The sequence below is a fragment of the Octopus sinensis genome, linkage group LG11, assembly GCF_006345805.1.
Source record: "Octopus sinensis linkage group LG11, ASM634580v1, whole genome shotgun sequence".
Taxonomy (NCBI): domain Eukaryota; kingdom Metazoa; phylum Mollusca; class Cephalopoda; order Octopoda; family Octopodidae; genus Octopus; species Octopus sinensis.
In genome coordinates, this window is record NC_043007.1 from 75,639,789 (window position 1) to 75,654,141 (window position 14,353).

At 36.2% G+C, this 14,353-nt stretch overlaps 1 protein-coding gene across 2 annotated transcripts in view; it reads right to left on the bottom strand.

The window, feature by feature from the left end:
- Positions 1 to 1,395: 1,395 nt before the first annotated feature.
- Positions 1,396 to 14,353, bottom strand: part of LOC115217015 — a 35,883-nt gene continuing 22,925 nt past the window's right edge. Inside the window, exons 3-6 of one of the 2 annotated variants that reach the window (XM_029786539.2) lie at positions 13,962 to 14,033; positions 7,838 to 7,927; positions 5,933 to 6,052; positions 1,396 to 1,798 (exon numbers count right to left, since the gene is read on the bottom strand). In XM_029786539.2, the coding sequence (XP_029642399.1) occupies positions 1,607 to 1,798; positions 5,933 to 6,052; positions 7,838 to 7,927; positions 13,962 to 14,033 (474 nt within the window). In that variant the 3' untranslated portion in view covers positions 1,396 to 1,606. The remainder of the gene's footprint in view (positions 1,799 to 5,932; positions 6,053 to 7,837; positions 7,928 to 13,961; positions 14,034 to 14,353) is intronic. The other variant, XM_029786541.2, reaches the window with a different exon arrangement.

Consider the following 14,353-nt stretch of genomic DNA (forward strand, 5'->3'; position numbering starts at 1 on the left):
TATTTTATTTTATTATATTGTATTTTACAAACCTATTTAATTGCTACATTTAATTTATAGATAATTCTATATATGGTGCTGCAGTTTGTAAATGCCTTTTAATCTGAATTTTGATATATACACCGAGCAGCTTTTGAAAATTGTTTGTATATATACTTTATGATCTAGATAGGTTTTACTGTGTATGTGTGTATTGTGGGTATGCAAATGTATGTGTATGTGTGCATCTGTGTATGTTTATATTTATGTACAAACGTACATGGATGTATATGCATACGTGCATATACTTATATTTGTGTGAGCTAGTATTTTCGTACATATTTTTGGATATTTATATACGTAATCATAATCATGTATGTGTATTTGTATGCACATCTATATTTATGTATATATATATACAATAAAAAATAATCAAAAATAAGCAACAAGAATGACTCTGGTAATTTGGTACAATTGTTTCGCACTACAACATTTTATTAAAAGTTGTAATTATTACAGCAGATTTAAGATGTTGAGTGCTCTTCAGCCAAAAATATAGGTTTTCCAATAATACAAAAGCTTTTAAATCAAGTAGTAACATTTTAGAGAAGGTAGATATACAGATAATGTAGAATTAATGTAGACAACTGAAGAAGGGGAATATTCTTTATGTTGTATGTCTCGTTTCTCTGTTTGTTTTTTCCGTTGTTCGAAAAAAATGTTCGTTTCTATGTTTTTGTTTTTATGTTTTCTTTTCTCGTTGTGTTCAAAGTTTTTTTTGATGTCCTGTACCCATATATGCGTGTATATATACATATATATGTAGGTATGTACATATATGTATGTATACATGCATATATTTATATATTATTTATATACATACATATTTAAATATAAAACAAAGTAAAGTTGTAAAGAACCGTACGAGCGAAAATAGGTATGAAAGAAGGTTTGAAAATGTAATAGACTTTTAGGAGATATTTATTGACTTGACCGGTTTTACTTTTTTGAAAAAGATTGCGAAAATTAAAATGTGAAGCTTTGTAAAAACTTATACAAAGCTTTACATTATACTTTTGACAATCTTTTTCTGAAAAAAATGAAACCGGTCAAGTGAATAAACATCTCTAAAAGTCCATTGCATTTTCAAACCTTTCATATATATATATATATATATATATATATATATATATATATATAGGGGTTGGCTATGAGGGTGTATGTGTGTGTGTGTGTATTTCTGTTTCTATGTCTGTGTATATGTTTTGTTATAAATATGACTGCTAAAGAGATGATTAAAGGAAAATAAAAACAGAGGGTTGATTTAGACTAGGTCAGTACCTATAACAGTTTGTTTTCCTGTCAAACAAATGAATAAAATGTTTTAGTCATAATACAAGTTTACAAACACAGAAATACTGTAGGAATTGTTTATTGAAGTCAATTTGATGACAATAACTGACCTATAGCAAACACCCATTTGATAACATTAAACAACAAAATCAATTCTGATAACAATAATCGGCCCTGTAATTATAGTAAATGGATTTTAATGAATATTTACCAAATATATCATGCTTATGAAAAAAAAGTTTGAATTTCACAAAACTTTAAAAAATGTATTTCTTCATTTCTGATCAATCATTTGTGGATAACCAGCATTTGGAGGGTAAGCAGCATTTGGAGGATAAGCAGCATTTGGAGGATAAGCAGCATTTGGAGGATAAGCAACATTTGGAGGATAATGAGCAGTCACTGGTGGGTTTACAAATGCAGTTGGCTGGTTTGGCTGCTTTTGTTGAATGACAATCCCAGTGGTCTGTAAAAGGGCAGAAGAAAAAGTAAGGAATTTAAAATTCTTTAGAAGTAAAAGAGAATTTTGATATAAATGTAATGGATAAATTTTTACTGGCGGATTTAAAAAGACATTACTTAATTTTTCTGTTTTAAAAATTTCAGCATTATATTTAACATAATTATATATATATATATATATATATATATAAAGTTAATCCAAATAAGAAAACAAAAAGACAACAACGCAAGGATGTGGAACAAATAAAGTATTATTGGACGCTCAGGAAAGAAGGGAAGAAGGAGGGTTTGACGTTTCGAGCGGAGCTCTTCGTCGGAAACATAGGAGAAAGAAAGATCCCGAGACGGGAGGACAGAGGAAAAAAAATCCAGGTGGTATTCACGAGGTCACATACTAAAAGGCGGAAGTGGTAAAAATGGAGGAAAATATTTTTAAAAACAAGAGAGCTATATCAAAGAAGGAATGGTAAAAAAGGTGTGCGAGATGACAAGTGTGTGCGTGTGTGTGTGTATGGTGGACAATGGCTAGTAGCAGGCAGTAGTAGAATTAAGGAGTGGTGTGGGGGTACCCTAGCAAGTCAGAAAGGCAGGTCAGAAACAGGGAGGTATGTGTGTGTGCGTGTATATGTATTGTGTGTGTTTTGTTATAGTATGTGTGTGTGTACGTGTGCGTTTTTTGTGTGTATGGCGAGTAACTGTGCTTAACTTAGTGTATGTGTGCGTGTGTGCTTGTACATGCGTGTGTGTGTATATATACGTATGTGTAATTGTGTGCGTGTATGTATGGTTGTGTGCCGTATGGGATGTATGTGTGGATTCATTTGTGTGTGTGTGTGCGTGTGTATGTGTGTATGTGCGTGTATGTGTGCGTTTGTATGTGTGTGTAAGCGTAAATGGATGTATATGCGTGTATCCGTGGGGTTGTGGGTTTTTTTTGCGCATGTGCGTGCGTATGTGTGCGCTTGTTTTGGTGTGCGTATGTATGTGTGTGTCTGTGCTTATATGTGTGTACGTATGTGTATGTGTGCGTGCGCGTGGAGGTATATGTTGTGTGTATGTATATGTGTCGGTGTGTATGTGAATTAGTGTGTGTTTGTACGTGTGTATGTGTGTGTGCGTGTATTGTATATATATGTAAATGTGTGTGTGTACGTGCGTGAGAGTGAATGTGTGTATGTATGTGCGTGTGTGTGGAAGTGAATGTGTGTATGTATGTGCGTGTGTGTACAAATGTAGGGGTTTATATGTTTGTTTATATGTTTATATGTGTGTATATATATGCATGCAAGGACACACATCGCAACTGAAAGATTGATGGAAAAGACTCTTGCGGTGCGGGCGCATGCGAATCTACAGGCACACACGCACACGCTCCGACATACGTCCGAAATAAAACCAGACCCCACAGGCATGCGTGCATGCATGTATGTATGTGTGCGTGCGCGCATATATATATATGTATATATATATATATATAAAATAGAAGAAATATACACATATAAAAGAAGGAAAATGCACACAGTTTACATAGTTTTAATATATTTTAAATGAAAGAGTATTGTGGTTGTCAACCAGTTTCGCTTTCGCTAATCATATTGTAATTATGTATTTTCTTAAGAAGATTTTAGTTCATGTTCTTGTATTAAAGTTTGTGAATGAATCAACAAGTAGAAAATCTAAGGGGTGGTAATTGCTCATTTTTTTTGGGGGGGTGGGGGTCGATAAACATACAAAAACTCATAAGCTAAGGTAGTGAAATGAAATATGTACAATGATGGATATGTGATCATGAATTAGAATATATACTGAAACCAAAGTTAGTTATGTGTTCATATTTAGGCGTGTTCTGTATTATTTGATAAATAAATTTTCTTTATTTAAATGTTTTTGTACAGAAATTGTTTCTTTGCACTGGTAGATAGGGGAAACTGAAATTTGGTTGGAGATCCCCTGCACATCTCTCTATGCGTTCAGTCAAAGTTACCTGTCAACACCTTCGGAAACAGATCTGTGGATCTTTACCTTTTGACCTACAGATTTAAAAAATAATTTTTTCTAACTAAGCACTTTCAAACTTCGCACATTGGTAGAATGTGTCATATAAAACATATTTTACTCTTAGCATTTTTGAGAAAAACTTATATTTACGAAGCTATTTCACCTTAAAGTTGTCGTATTTCGGTAATTTCAACCAATCAATGACGTGTATTCAGCTGAATAAAATTACTGCTGTTGTTTGTCAACAAAAACTTCCAGCGGTGTATTTTTCGTTTGTCACTGTTATTTATGACAACCCTAACCCTAAAACCTTAAAACCAGTACCAACGCACAAACGATGTCATAAATAACAGTGACAAACGAAAAATACACCGCCGATAGTTGTTGTTGACAAACAACAGCAGCAATTTTATTCAGCAGAATACACGTCATTAATTGGTTGAAATTACCGAAATACGATAACTTTGAGGGGAAATAGCTTCGTGAATATAAGATTTTCTCTTAAATGCTAAGAGTAAAGCATATGTTATATGACACATTCTACCAGTGTCCGAAGTTTGAAAGTTTTTAGTTACAAAAAAATTATTTTTTAAATCTGTAGGTCAAAAGGTAAAGATCCGATCCGTTCCTTATGTAGTGTGGTTCTCTGTCTAAGTGACATACTTGTCTGTCCTATATAATGGTGTCCACAACCTGAACAAGTTATAACATATATTAAATTCTCGGATGCACAAATGAATTGTAAACCTCTCTCCTTGTCTGAATTGGAATTCCGAGCATTCGAGTAGGTTGGGGCATGTTCCACAGTTTGGACGTTCAGGTTTTTTAACAATTGGTTTCGTGGTTGATGAATTTATGTGTTTTCGGATGTTGTTTATTTTGGATCCCTAGTGAGCATTGGTAGATTTTGTACTATAGTGTTGTATGCCTCATTGTTTCTAGGGCTGTGAGTTGATATAGATGGTAGTATTTTGAGATGAGGTGCGGTGTTTCGTTTTTTTTCTTCAGTGTTTTAATACCTATTTTCTTAATACCTTTAATTCCATCATCTACAAAAGAATGTGAATAGTGCTTTTTAGTTAGTGCTGTTCTGAGGTGTTGAAGACAGAGGTCCTGAGTATTTTCATCAGACACTATTGTGCAAATCCTTTTTGGTAACTTAAAGGGAAACAACTAATGAAGAAACATTATCGGTTTCCTTCGATGTTATTAATCTTTACATTAATACCCCACATGACTATGGAATAGAAGCAATAAAATTCTGGCTGCAAAAGTGCCCCGAAGAACCTCCAGAACACATACATCAGGCTTTTATTATTGAAACTTTAAAATTTATGCCCCAGAACAATTATTTCCTTATTTGATGATACTTACTATTGACAAAAATGTTGAATTGTGATGCGAATGTAAGCGGCCCCTGATCTGGCGAACTTAATAAAAGGATATTTTGAATTCACCATATATAACGTGTCACTGCAAAAGTATGGATATCTATTTCATCCTTATATAAGAGAGAACTAGAAAAGATATCTGGATGACTGCTTTATAGTTTGGAATGAAACCATTGATAAACTTTTGGAATTTAAATTAATACTAAATAGCATAAAACCTAACATTCAGTTTATAAAGGTATGAAGGTATGATCGTTCCAGCGTCGCCTTACTGGCACTTGGACTTGTGCCCGTGCTAGTAAGGTGCCAAGAGCACTATCTGAACGTGATTGTTGTCAGAGCGGCTAACAGGCTTCTGTGCCGGTGGCACGTAAAAGGGCACCATTCGAGCGTGATCGTTACCAGCGTCACCTTACTGGCACCTGTGCCGGTAGCATGTATAAAAAGATTCAAGCGAGGTCGTTGCCAGTACCGCCTGATTGGACCCCGTGCCGGTGGCACGTAAAAAGCACCCACTACACTCTTGGAGTGGTTGGTATAAGGAAGGGCATCCAGCTGTAGAAACTCTGCCAGATCAAGATTGGAGCGTGGTGCAGCCATCTGGTTCGCCAGCCCTCAGTCAAAAATCGTCCAGCCCATGCTAGCATGGAAAGCGGACGTTAAACGATGATGATGATGATGATAATGATGATGAACTTTGCTTCTTGCAATAAAAGAAATGATTATCAAGGAAAATAAACTGAACTTACTTTTGATTCTGAACAACAGCAGCAAATGGATGAAGAAACAATAGACAAAACAAATTCCCCAATCATAGCAAATGATCCAAAATAAAATAAATCAGAATTTTTGCCCCAGGCATATCTAATCTGAAAAAGAAAACAAACATTTTGATGAGGAAGAGAGGAAGAGAGGAAGAGAAAGTCCTAATAATTATGCTGCACAGAAGTATTTTTCAGACCTTTGTCAAAGAATCAGTGCCTCTCAATCTTTTAAATATCTAAGCCAGATTAAAAACTTGGATTTTTTTAAGGGACTGCACCATAAAAGTAAAACAAATCAATTAAAGAAAAATCTATTATATTATAAAGAAGGAAGACCATTGAGGTCCACTGATTGGATGCTTGTGGGCCACATGTGCTCCTGAGAGCTACGACTGAGAACTACTGATCTAAATAAATTTAGTAAAATCAACATTCATTTTCCATAATGAATGTTTCTCTGCTGTTAAAAAATGTTTAAATGTAATCTTTTATTTATTTACTCATCCCAATCACTGGATAGCAATTCTGCTGATTTTATGAAAGAAACAAAACGAAAACATTATCTACAATTTTCTCAAATAGTTTATGTAACTACAACCTTCTATAAACCATTATTTCTTATTGAAATAGCAGTGCTTAAGGAAATTTACTTCTTCCACCTTGCAAATTTCTTAATTTTTTTGGTAGGATATTGAAGAACTGTGCGCCTTTGAACTCTAGATTATTGCAGTACCTGGTCCTGAATTTAGATGGAGTGGATGGTATTTTGGTACAATACAATGGCGGCTAGTTCTGGAATTTGTATAACACTGAGTGCCAAAGTTAGGTACTAGCCCTTCTAGAATTTTCCATATATATATTTTTGCATATCTTTCATGCCTTCGCTCTAAGGAGTAAAGCTGTAGTTTTCTCAGCCTATCCCTGTAGCTCATCCACTGCAGTGTTTCAATCTTTTTAGTGTAGTTGGACTGCTTCAAGCTCCGCCGTTAGTTTGGCACTATGTGGTGACCATAATTGGAAGCAGTAGTCCAAGCAGCTGAGAACAAAGGTTCTCCACAGGGTCAACATAGGTTCTTGGTCTCTTGTCTTGAAGGACCTCAGTATCCATCCTGCCAGTTGTCTGCACTTTACTGCCATCTTGCTAATGTGAATATGAAATTATGCATCATTGCACATACTGATCCCCAAGTCTTTCACTGCCTGTGACTCTGGGATTGTTTATTTTGGTTCACTTGAATATTGAATTAGGTCATCTTGGTTTTTTATTGCCTGTGATAATTTTGTATCATCAACATAGTTAGTGACAGTAACTGTCCTAGTGACAGTGGCCATGTCTAAGAGGGCTATTATGAACAATAATGGCCCCAGAACAGTTCCCTGGGAGGACACAACTTATGATTTGAGTTTCCTCAGAAAGGGTACCATTGGCTGCAACTACCTGACTTCTGTTTTTAAGGAAGTCATGCAACCACTCTCCTATTTTACCAGCAATGCAAAGGTCTTGTAGCTTATGACTTATCGTGTCATGATCTACCTTATCAAATGCCTTTGCAAAGTCAATGTATATCACACGGACATATGAATGGTCAAGCAGCAGTTTCAAAATCCAGTTATAGAGCTGTAGGAGCTGTGTGAAGCAGCTTCTTCCTGGATGGAAGCCATGCTGAGTAGTATCCAGTAGGTCATTTTCTTCTAGGAACATTATCAATTATGTTCTGATGATTCGGCCCATGACTTTACTGATATGTGAAGTCAGAGAGATTGGCCTGTGCTTTAATTTTTTTCCCTCTGCACAAACAGAGCATATCACTTCCTTGGATATTAGGAATCTTCACAGGTGAAAAAAAAGCCCCCTCCCCCCAAAAAACCCCCCAGATAAAATATACTTACAGTCCAAGAAGCATGGGCAGAAAAAGCAGTAATTCCACCAAGTGAAAAGATGGATGCAGACAAAATGGCAAAGGTCATGTAGGCAACTTTCTGGAAAAAAATGTTAAAATAATTTAATAGATATTTTGTGTGTGTGTGTGTGTGTGTGTGTGTGTGAGTGAGTATTTGCATGTGAGTGAGTCAAGAAGAAATAGAGAAAAAAAATTATTTCCAGTTACACTTATAATTATGAAATAGAGAACCTTTTTTTTGAATACTGAAATTGTAAATTAAAAAAAGGCAAAAATCAATACAGTATTGTAACTCCCAATCAACTACAAAACACCAATCTGTGACTGGTTACTTATTTTAATGATATCAATAGTGTTTGAACTCAGAAAATATCAGAGCGCGCAAGACTAAAGGCATAGCAAAAATGGCGTAAGGTGTAAAAGACACCAAAACTTCCCCTGGATGGTCATCTGTGTTAATTAAGGTAGAAGTCCCAAAAGTGTTTAGGCCTCAGAACACTGAGAACCTTTGCTACCAGCAGGCATATTATTTACTCTTATTATAAATATTGATGAAGATGGAAAGAGGAGGAATGGTGTTTGACAAAAGACGTTTTACTTCCATCTTCAAATCTCAGCAAACCTCTCATTCTTTTATCAGAGTTTTGTATATGGTCTTTGATAGAAACAGTTGTAAATGATATCATTTTTTATTAACTTTCTCTTTCACTCCTCAAGGATTGTAAGTACAACTTCTATAAAACAGAGAGAGAAAGGGACCTATATTCTGGCATTACATACTAATGGATCCCTTGCTCCAAATTAGAGAGTTGTTGATGTTTTTGAGATTGCATAAGATTGCTTCTGAAAAATACCTAAAAATAAATTGGCACGGGAGTGGCTTTGTGGTAAGTAGCTTGTTTACCAACCACATGGTTCCAGGTTCAGTCCCACTGCGTGGCACCTTGGGCAAGTGTCTTCTACTATAGCCTTGGGCCGACCAAAGCCTTGTGAGTGGATTTGGTAGACGGAAACTGAAAGAAGCCTGTCGTATATATGTATATATATGTGTGTGTGTGCGTGTGTGTTTGTGTATCTGTGTTTGTCCCATCCAACATCACTTGACAACCGATGCTGGTGTGTTTATGTCCCCATCACTTAGCGGTTTGGTAAAAAGAGACCGATAGAATAAGTACTGGACTTACAAAGAATAAGTCCCGGGGTCGAGTTGCTCGATTAAAGGCGGTGCTCCAGCATGGCCGCAGTCAAATGACTGAAACAAGTAAAAGTGTAAAGTAAATCTTTGCTTACTAATACCATTATAGACCCTTGTTCATGTACACATTTTTGAAATCTCTTTTACCACTTCTCCAATAGCCGTTGCTCTTTTGAAGACACCAACTTACTGAAACACATTTGGTGCACATGTATGTCATCTTTATTATTTGTCACCTCCCTTCTGACACTAAACTAAATAGTTTGCTTAACCCTTTCAGTCAATAACTTCATTTAGTTGAAACTCCACCCTTACCTACATTTCTCATTAATATCTGAGGTTATAAAGTTCAGAATGAACATCAGAAGTCTCAACATAAAAAGCTAACCCTATTCACACCCACACAGTCTGCTAGGACAACTCTTCTTTCTAAGACTAAATGAAAACAAAAATTATAATTACAAAAATAATTGTAATTATTTTGCAGTACAGCCCACTGGAGGTTATAATTGATTGAACTCAGCAGTGGTTATGATATTGCAGTTCTGTAGTAGTTATCATTTTCTCACAGTTCACTGGTTGTAGTATATATTGTATTAGTGGACGATTCTATTATCAAGCAGATGACCATTGGTCTGTATTGTTAAAGACGTGATTCAGTTACAATTTTCTAAATGTGTGAATCACCATTTGTTGGGTTGGTTTATGTCCAACACAGGACCTGTGGATATATTTTCCAATCCAGATCTCACCTCCTTCATCTTTGTGTGGAAATCTTGACTATGTGGTATATGTAGTTATCATTTTCTAAACACAGTGAGTTACTTGGTGACCTGATCTGAGCCAGTGTCACATAAAAAGCACCCACTACACTCTGTAAAGTAGTTGGTATTAGGAAGAACATCCAGCTTAGAAACCATGCTAAAGCAGGCACTGAAGTTTGGTGCAGTCTTCTGGCGCGTCAGATTCCGTCATGGAAAACAGGCATTAGATATTGTTAATGATGATGATGATGATGAATATGGTGTTGGTGGTGGTGGTGGGGGTGGTGTTGGTGTTGTTGTTGTTGGTGGTGGTAGTGGTGGTGATGATAATGTTGATGAGTGAGGGCTATGGTTTGCTGAAAAGGTCAGATTAATTTTTCAATAATGTATGAAACTGGCATTTGTTCTTGCAAAAGTAAAAAGTAAAAGTTAATGATGACTGTGAGTATTATCTCATTTCATATCTCTTGTTAATATGTTTGATGTATGGAACATTTATTGATTACATTAATTAACATTATGTAGATATGGACGTGTGGTTAAGAGGCTTACTTGGCAGCCATATGGTTTCAAGTCCCAATGTGCAACATCTTGGGCAGATGCTTTCTACAATAGCCCTGGGCTGACCAATGCCTTGTGAGTGAATGTGGTAGGCATAAACTGTGTGGAAACCAGTTGTGTATATATATATATATCATCATTATCATCATCATCATCATTTAACATCACCCAACATGAGTTGGGTGGTTTGATCAGGGCTGGTAAGCTGAGGGGCTGCACCAGGCTCCAGTCTGATTTGACATGATTTCTACAGCTGGATGCCCTTCCTAATACCAAGTACTCTGAGAGTAAAATGGGTGATTTTACATGCAACCAGCATGGGTGCCAATTGCATGACACCAGTATCTGTAACGACTATGATTTCACCTGGCTTCATGGGTCTTCTGCTCAAACACAGCATATTGCTGATGGTCTTGGTCATTTGTCACTGCCTCTGTGAGACCCAATGCTTGAAGGGTGCTTTATGCATGCTACCAGCACAGGCGCTAGTTAAGTGATGCTGGCATCAGCCACATTGCCTCCATGATGCCTGATGCTTGAAAGGTGCTAGTTATGCAACACTAGCACAAGTGATACTTACGAAACACTGGCATCAGCCACATTGCCTCTGGGAGGACCAATCCTTGAATGGCGCTTTTTACATGCGACCAACATGGGTGCTAGTTACATGACACCAGCTTCAGCCATGACTACGATTTCACTTGGCTTGACAAGTCTTCTCAGGCATGGCATATCACCAAAAATCTTGGTCACTAGTTATTGCTGCTGTGTGGCCCAACACTCAAAGATCATGCTTCACCACCCTGTCTCATGTTTTCCTGGGTCTGCCTCTTCTACATGTTCTCTTCACTGTTAGAGATTGGCACTTCTTTATACAGCTGTCCTCATGTATATACATCACATGACCATACCAGAGCACTTGTCTCTCTCTTGCACACCATACTCGATGCCTCTTACACCCAACTTTTCTCTCAAGATGCTTATACTCTATACATACATACATACATACATACATACATATATATATATATATATATATATATATATATATATATATATATATATATAGATATGTATGTACATACATCTGTGCATGTGTGCGTGTGTGTGCCTCTATGTCTGTGTTTGCCATCCCCACTCCTTGACTACCAATGTTGGTATGTTTATATCTTTGTAACTTAGCAATTTGGCAAAAGGAACTGATAAAAAAATAAATAAGTGCTAGGATTGATTTGTTTGACCAAAAAGTCATTCTAGACAGTGCGCCTGCATGGCAGCAATCCATGTTTGTTATCATTCGACCCATTTGCTCTTCTTAGCTGTCAGATTGATATTTGTGCTGAATTCTTATTTCTTTACTGCCCACAAGGGGCTACACACAGAGTGGACAAACAAGGACAGACAAAGGGATTAAGTCGATTACATCGACCCCAGTGCATAACTGGTACTTAATTTATCGACCCAGAAAGGATGAAAGGCAAAGTCGACCTCGGGGGAATTTGAACTCAGAACGTAGCGGTAGACGAAATACTGATAAGCATTTCGCCCGGCATGCTAACATTTTTTATTTCTTTACTACCCACAAGGGGCTAAACATAGAGGGGACAAACAAGGGCAGACAAAGGGATTAAGTCAATTACATCGACCCGAGTGCATAACTGGTACTTAATTTATCGACCCAGAAAGACGACCTCGGGGGAATTTGAACTCAGAACTTAGCGGCAGACGAAATACTGCTAAGCATTTCGCCCGGCGTGCTAACGTTTCTGCCAGCTCGCCACCTTTATTTGTGTTGAATTCTATTTAGCAAGACTTCCATTACAGAAAAATTGTATGAAATATTTAAATTGTAGTTCCTAGTGATATATATTGGTTGTAGTGTGACCTTAGTTAGCTCTGATAAAACAGAACCTCAGATCAAATAAATTCCAGCCAGGACCATCACTTTTTATTTCAGTGTATCAAAGACATTATACAATGTGTCCTTCATTTTTTGAGGAAGAAAGAGTGTGGTGACTGCTATTTTTTAAGTACCAAGTCTAGTACCAATGCAGAGGTGTTTATCATTTATTCTTTCGCTTGTTTCAGTCATGAGGCACCACTGTGAAGAATTTTAGTTGAATGCATTGATCCTAGTGTTTATATTTTTTAAAGCCAGGTGCTTATACTGTTAGTCTCTTTTGCTGAACTGCTAAGCTATGGCGTGCATAAACACACCAGCACTGGCTGTCAGGCAGTGTCGGGGACAGACACACATGCACATGCATGCGCATGCACACACACACACACACACACACACACACACGTATATACAATGGGCTTCTTTCAGTTTCTGTCAACCAAATCCACTCACAAGGCTACAGTATAAATCACTTGCCCAAGGTAACACACAGTGAGACTGAACCTGGAGGTTTGTGGTTGGGAAACAAGCTTTTTACCATGCAGTCATGCTTGTAGCCAAGGTTTTCCTATTACTTTGTGAAACATAAGTATTCATTTTTCATACCAAGTACTGGTCTGACCCTGGAAAACTCAATGTATTTTCGGATCTTTACCTTTTGACCTACAGAATTAGAAAATAATTTTTTGTAACTAAACACTTTCAAACTTTGGACACTTGTAGAATGTGTCATATGAAACATGTTTTACTGTTAGCATTTTTGAGAAAAACTTATCTTTACGAAGTTATTTCACCTTAAAGTTGTTGTATTTCTGTAATTTCAACCAATCAATGATGTGTATTCAGCTGAAAAAAGTTACTGCCGTTGTTTGTCAACAAGAACTTCCAGTGGTGTATATTTCGTTTGTCACTGTTATTTATGACAACCCCAACCCTAAAACCCTAACCCTAAAACCCTAACCCTAAACCCTAACCCTAACTCTAAAACCCTAATCCTAAAACCCTAACCGTAAAACCCTAACCCTAACACTAAAACCCTAACCCTAACTCTAAAACCCTAACCCTAAAACCTTAAAACCAGTACAAATGCACAGTACAAATATGAACGATGTCATAAATAACAGTGACAAACGAAAAATACACCATCGATAGTAGTTGTTGGCAACCAACGGCAGTAATTTTATTCAGCTGAATACACGTCATTGATTGGTTGAAATTACCGAAATACGACAACTTTAAGGTGAAATAGCTTCGTAAATATAAGTTTTTCTCAAAAATGCTAGGAGTAAAACATGATTTATATAACACATTCTACCAGTGTCCGAAGTTTGAAAGTGTTTAGTTACAAAAAGTTATTTTTTAAATCTATAGTGTTAGTATCTCTGATTAGTAGTAACTATAAGCTTTTTAGCGTTAATTAAACATTTAACCCTTTAGTATTCAAACCGGCCATATCCGGCCAAAATAGTTAATCTGTTTTATGTTCAAACTGACCAGATCCAGGCTCTCACACCTACCCCACAATGTTATTCTACATTAAGTAATTACACCATCAAGATCTTGAAGATATGAGATAATGCATGATTAATTCAAATCAATGGGAATCAATAAGCATTATGTTTGATAGAATAATCTGAACACTAAAGGGTTAATAATTTCAATGAAAAGGATTAAGAATCAGAGTATATTCTACCATTCTCTTCGTTTGTGCTTCTGAATTTTTTTTCAGACCAGCAAGAATTCCAAATATGCCAACCATGATAGCCTAAATAAAATACAAATTATACAATGAAATTTTATATTTAGAGAAAAATGAAAATATTAAAGTAATTGTGAAATCGTAAAATAAGATACTAAAGAAAATGAAACTATTAAAAACAATAAAGAAATCTATATTTTGCTTTCTGCTTCATCAACCATAATCTCTTAATATTGACTGCTGTAAGAACTCTACCTTTTATTTTGCCATGCCAGTAACATTTACTAATGTTTACCAAAAACTGATGCCTCCTTCTATCATGATTTGTGGCTATATATAATTTTCAAGCATTGCACTTAAAAGACGGAGCCAAACATTTTACTTGT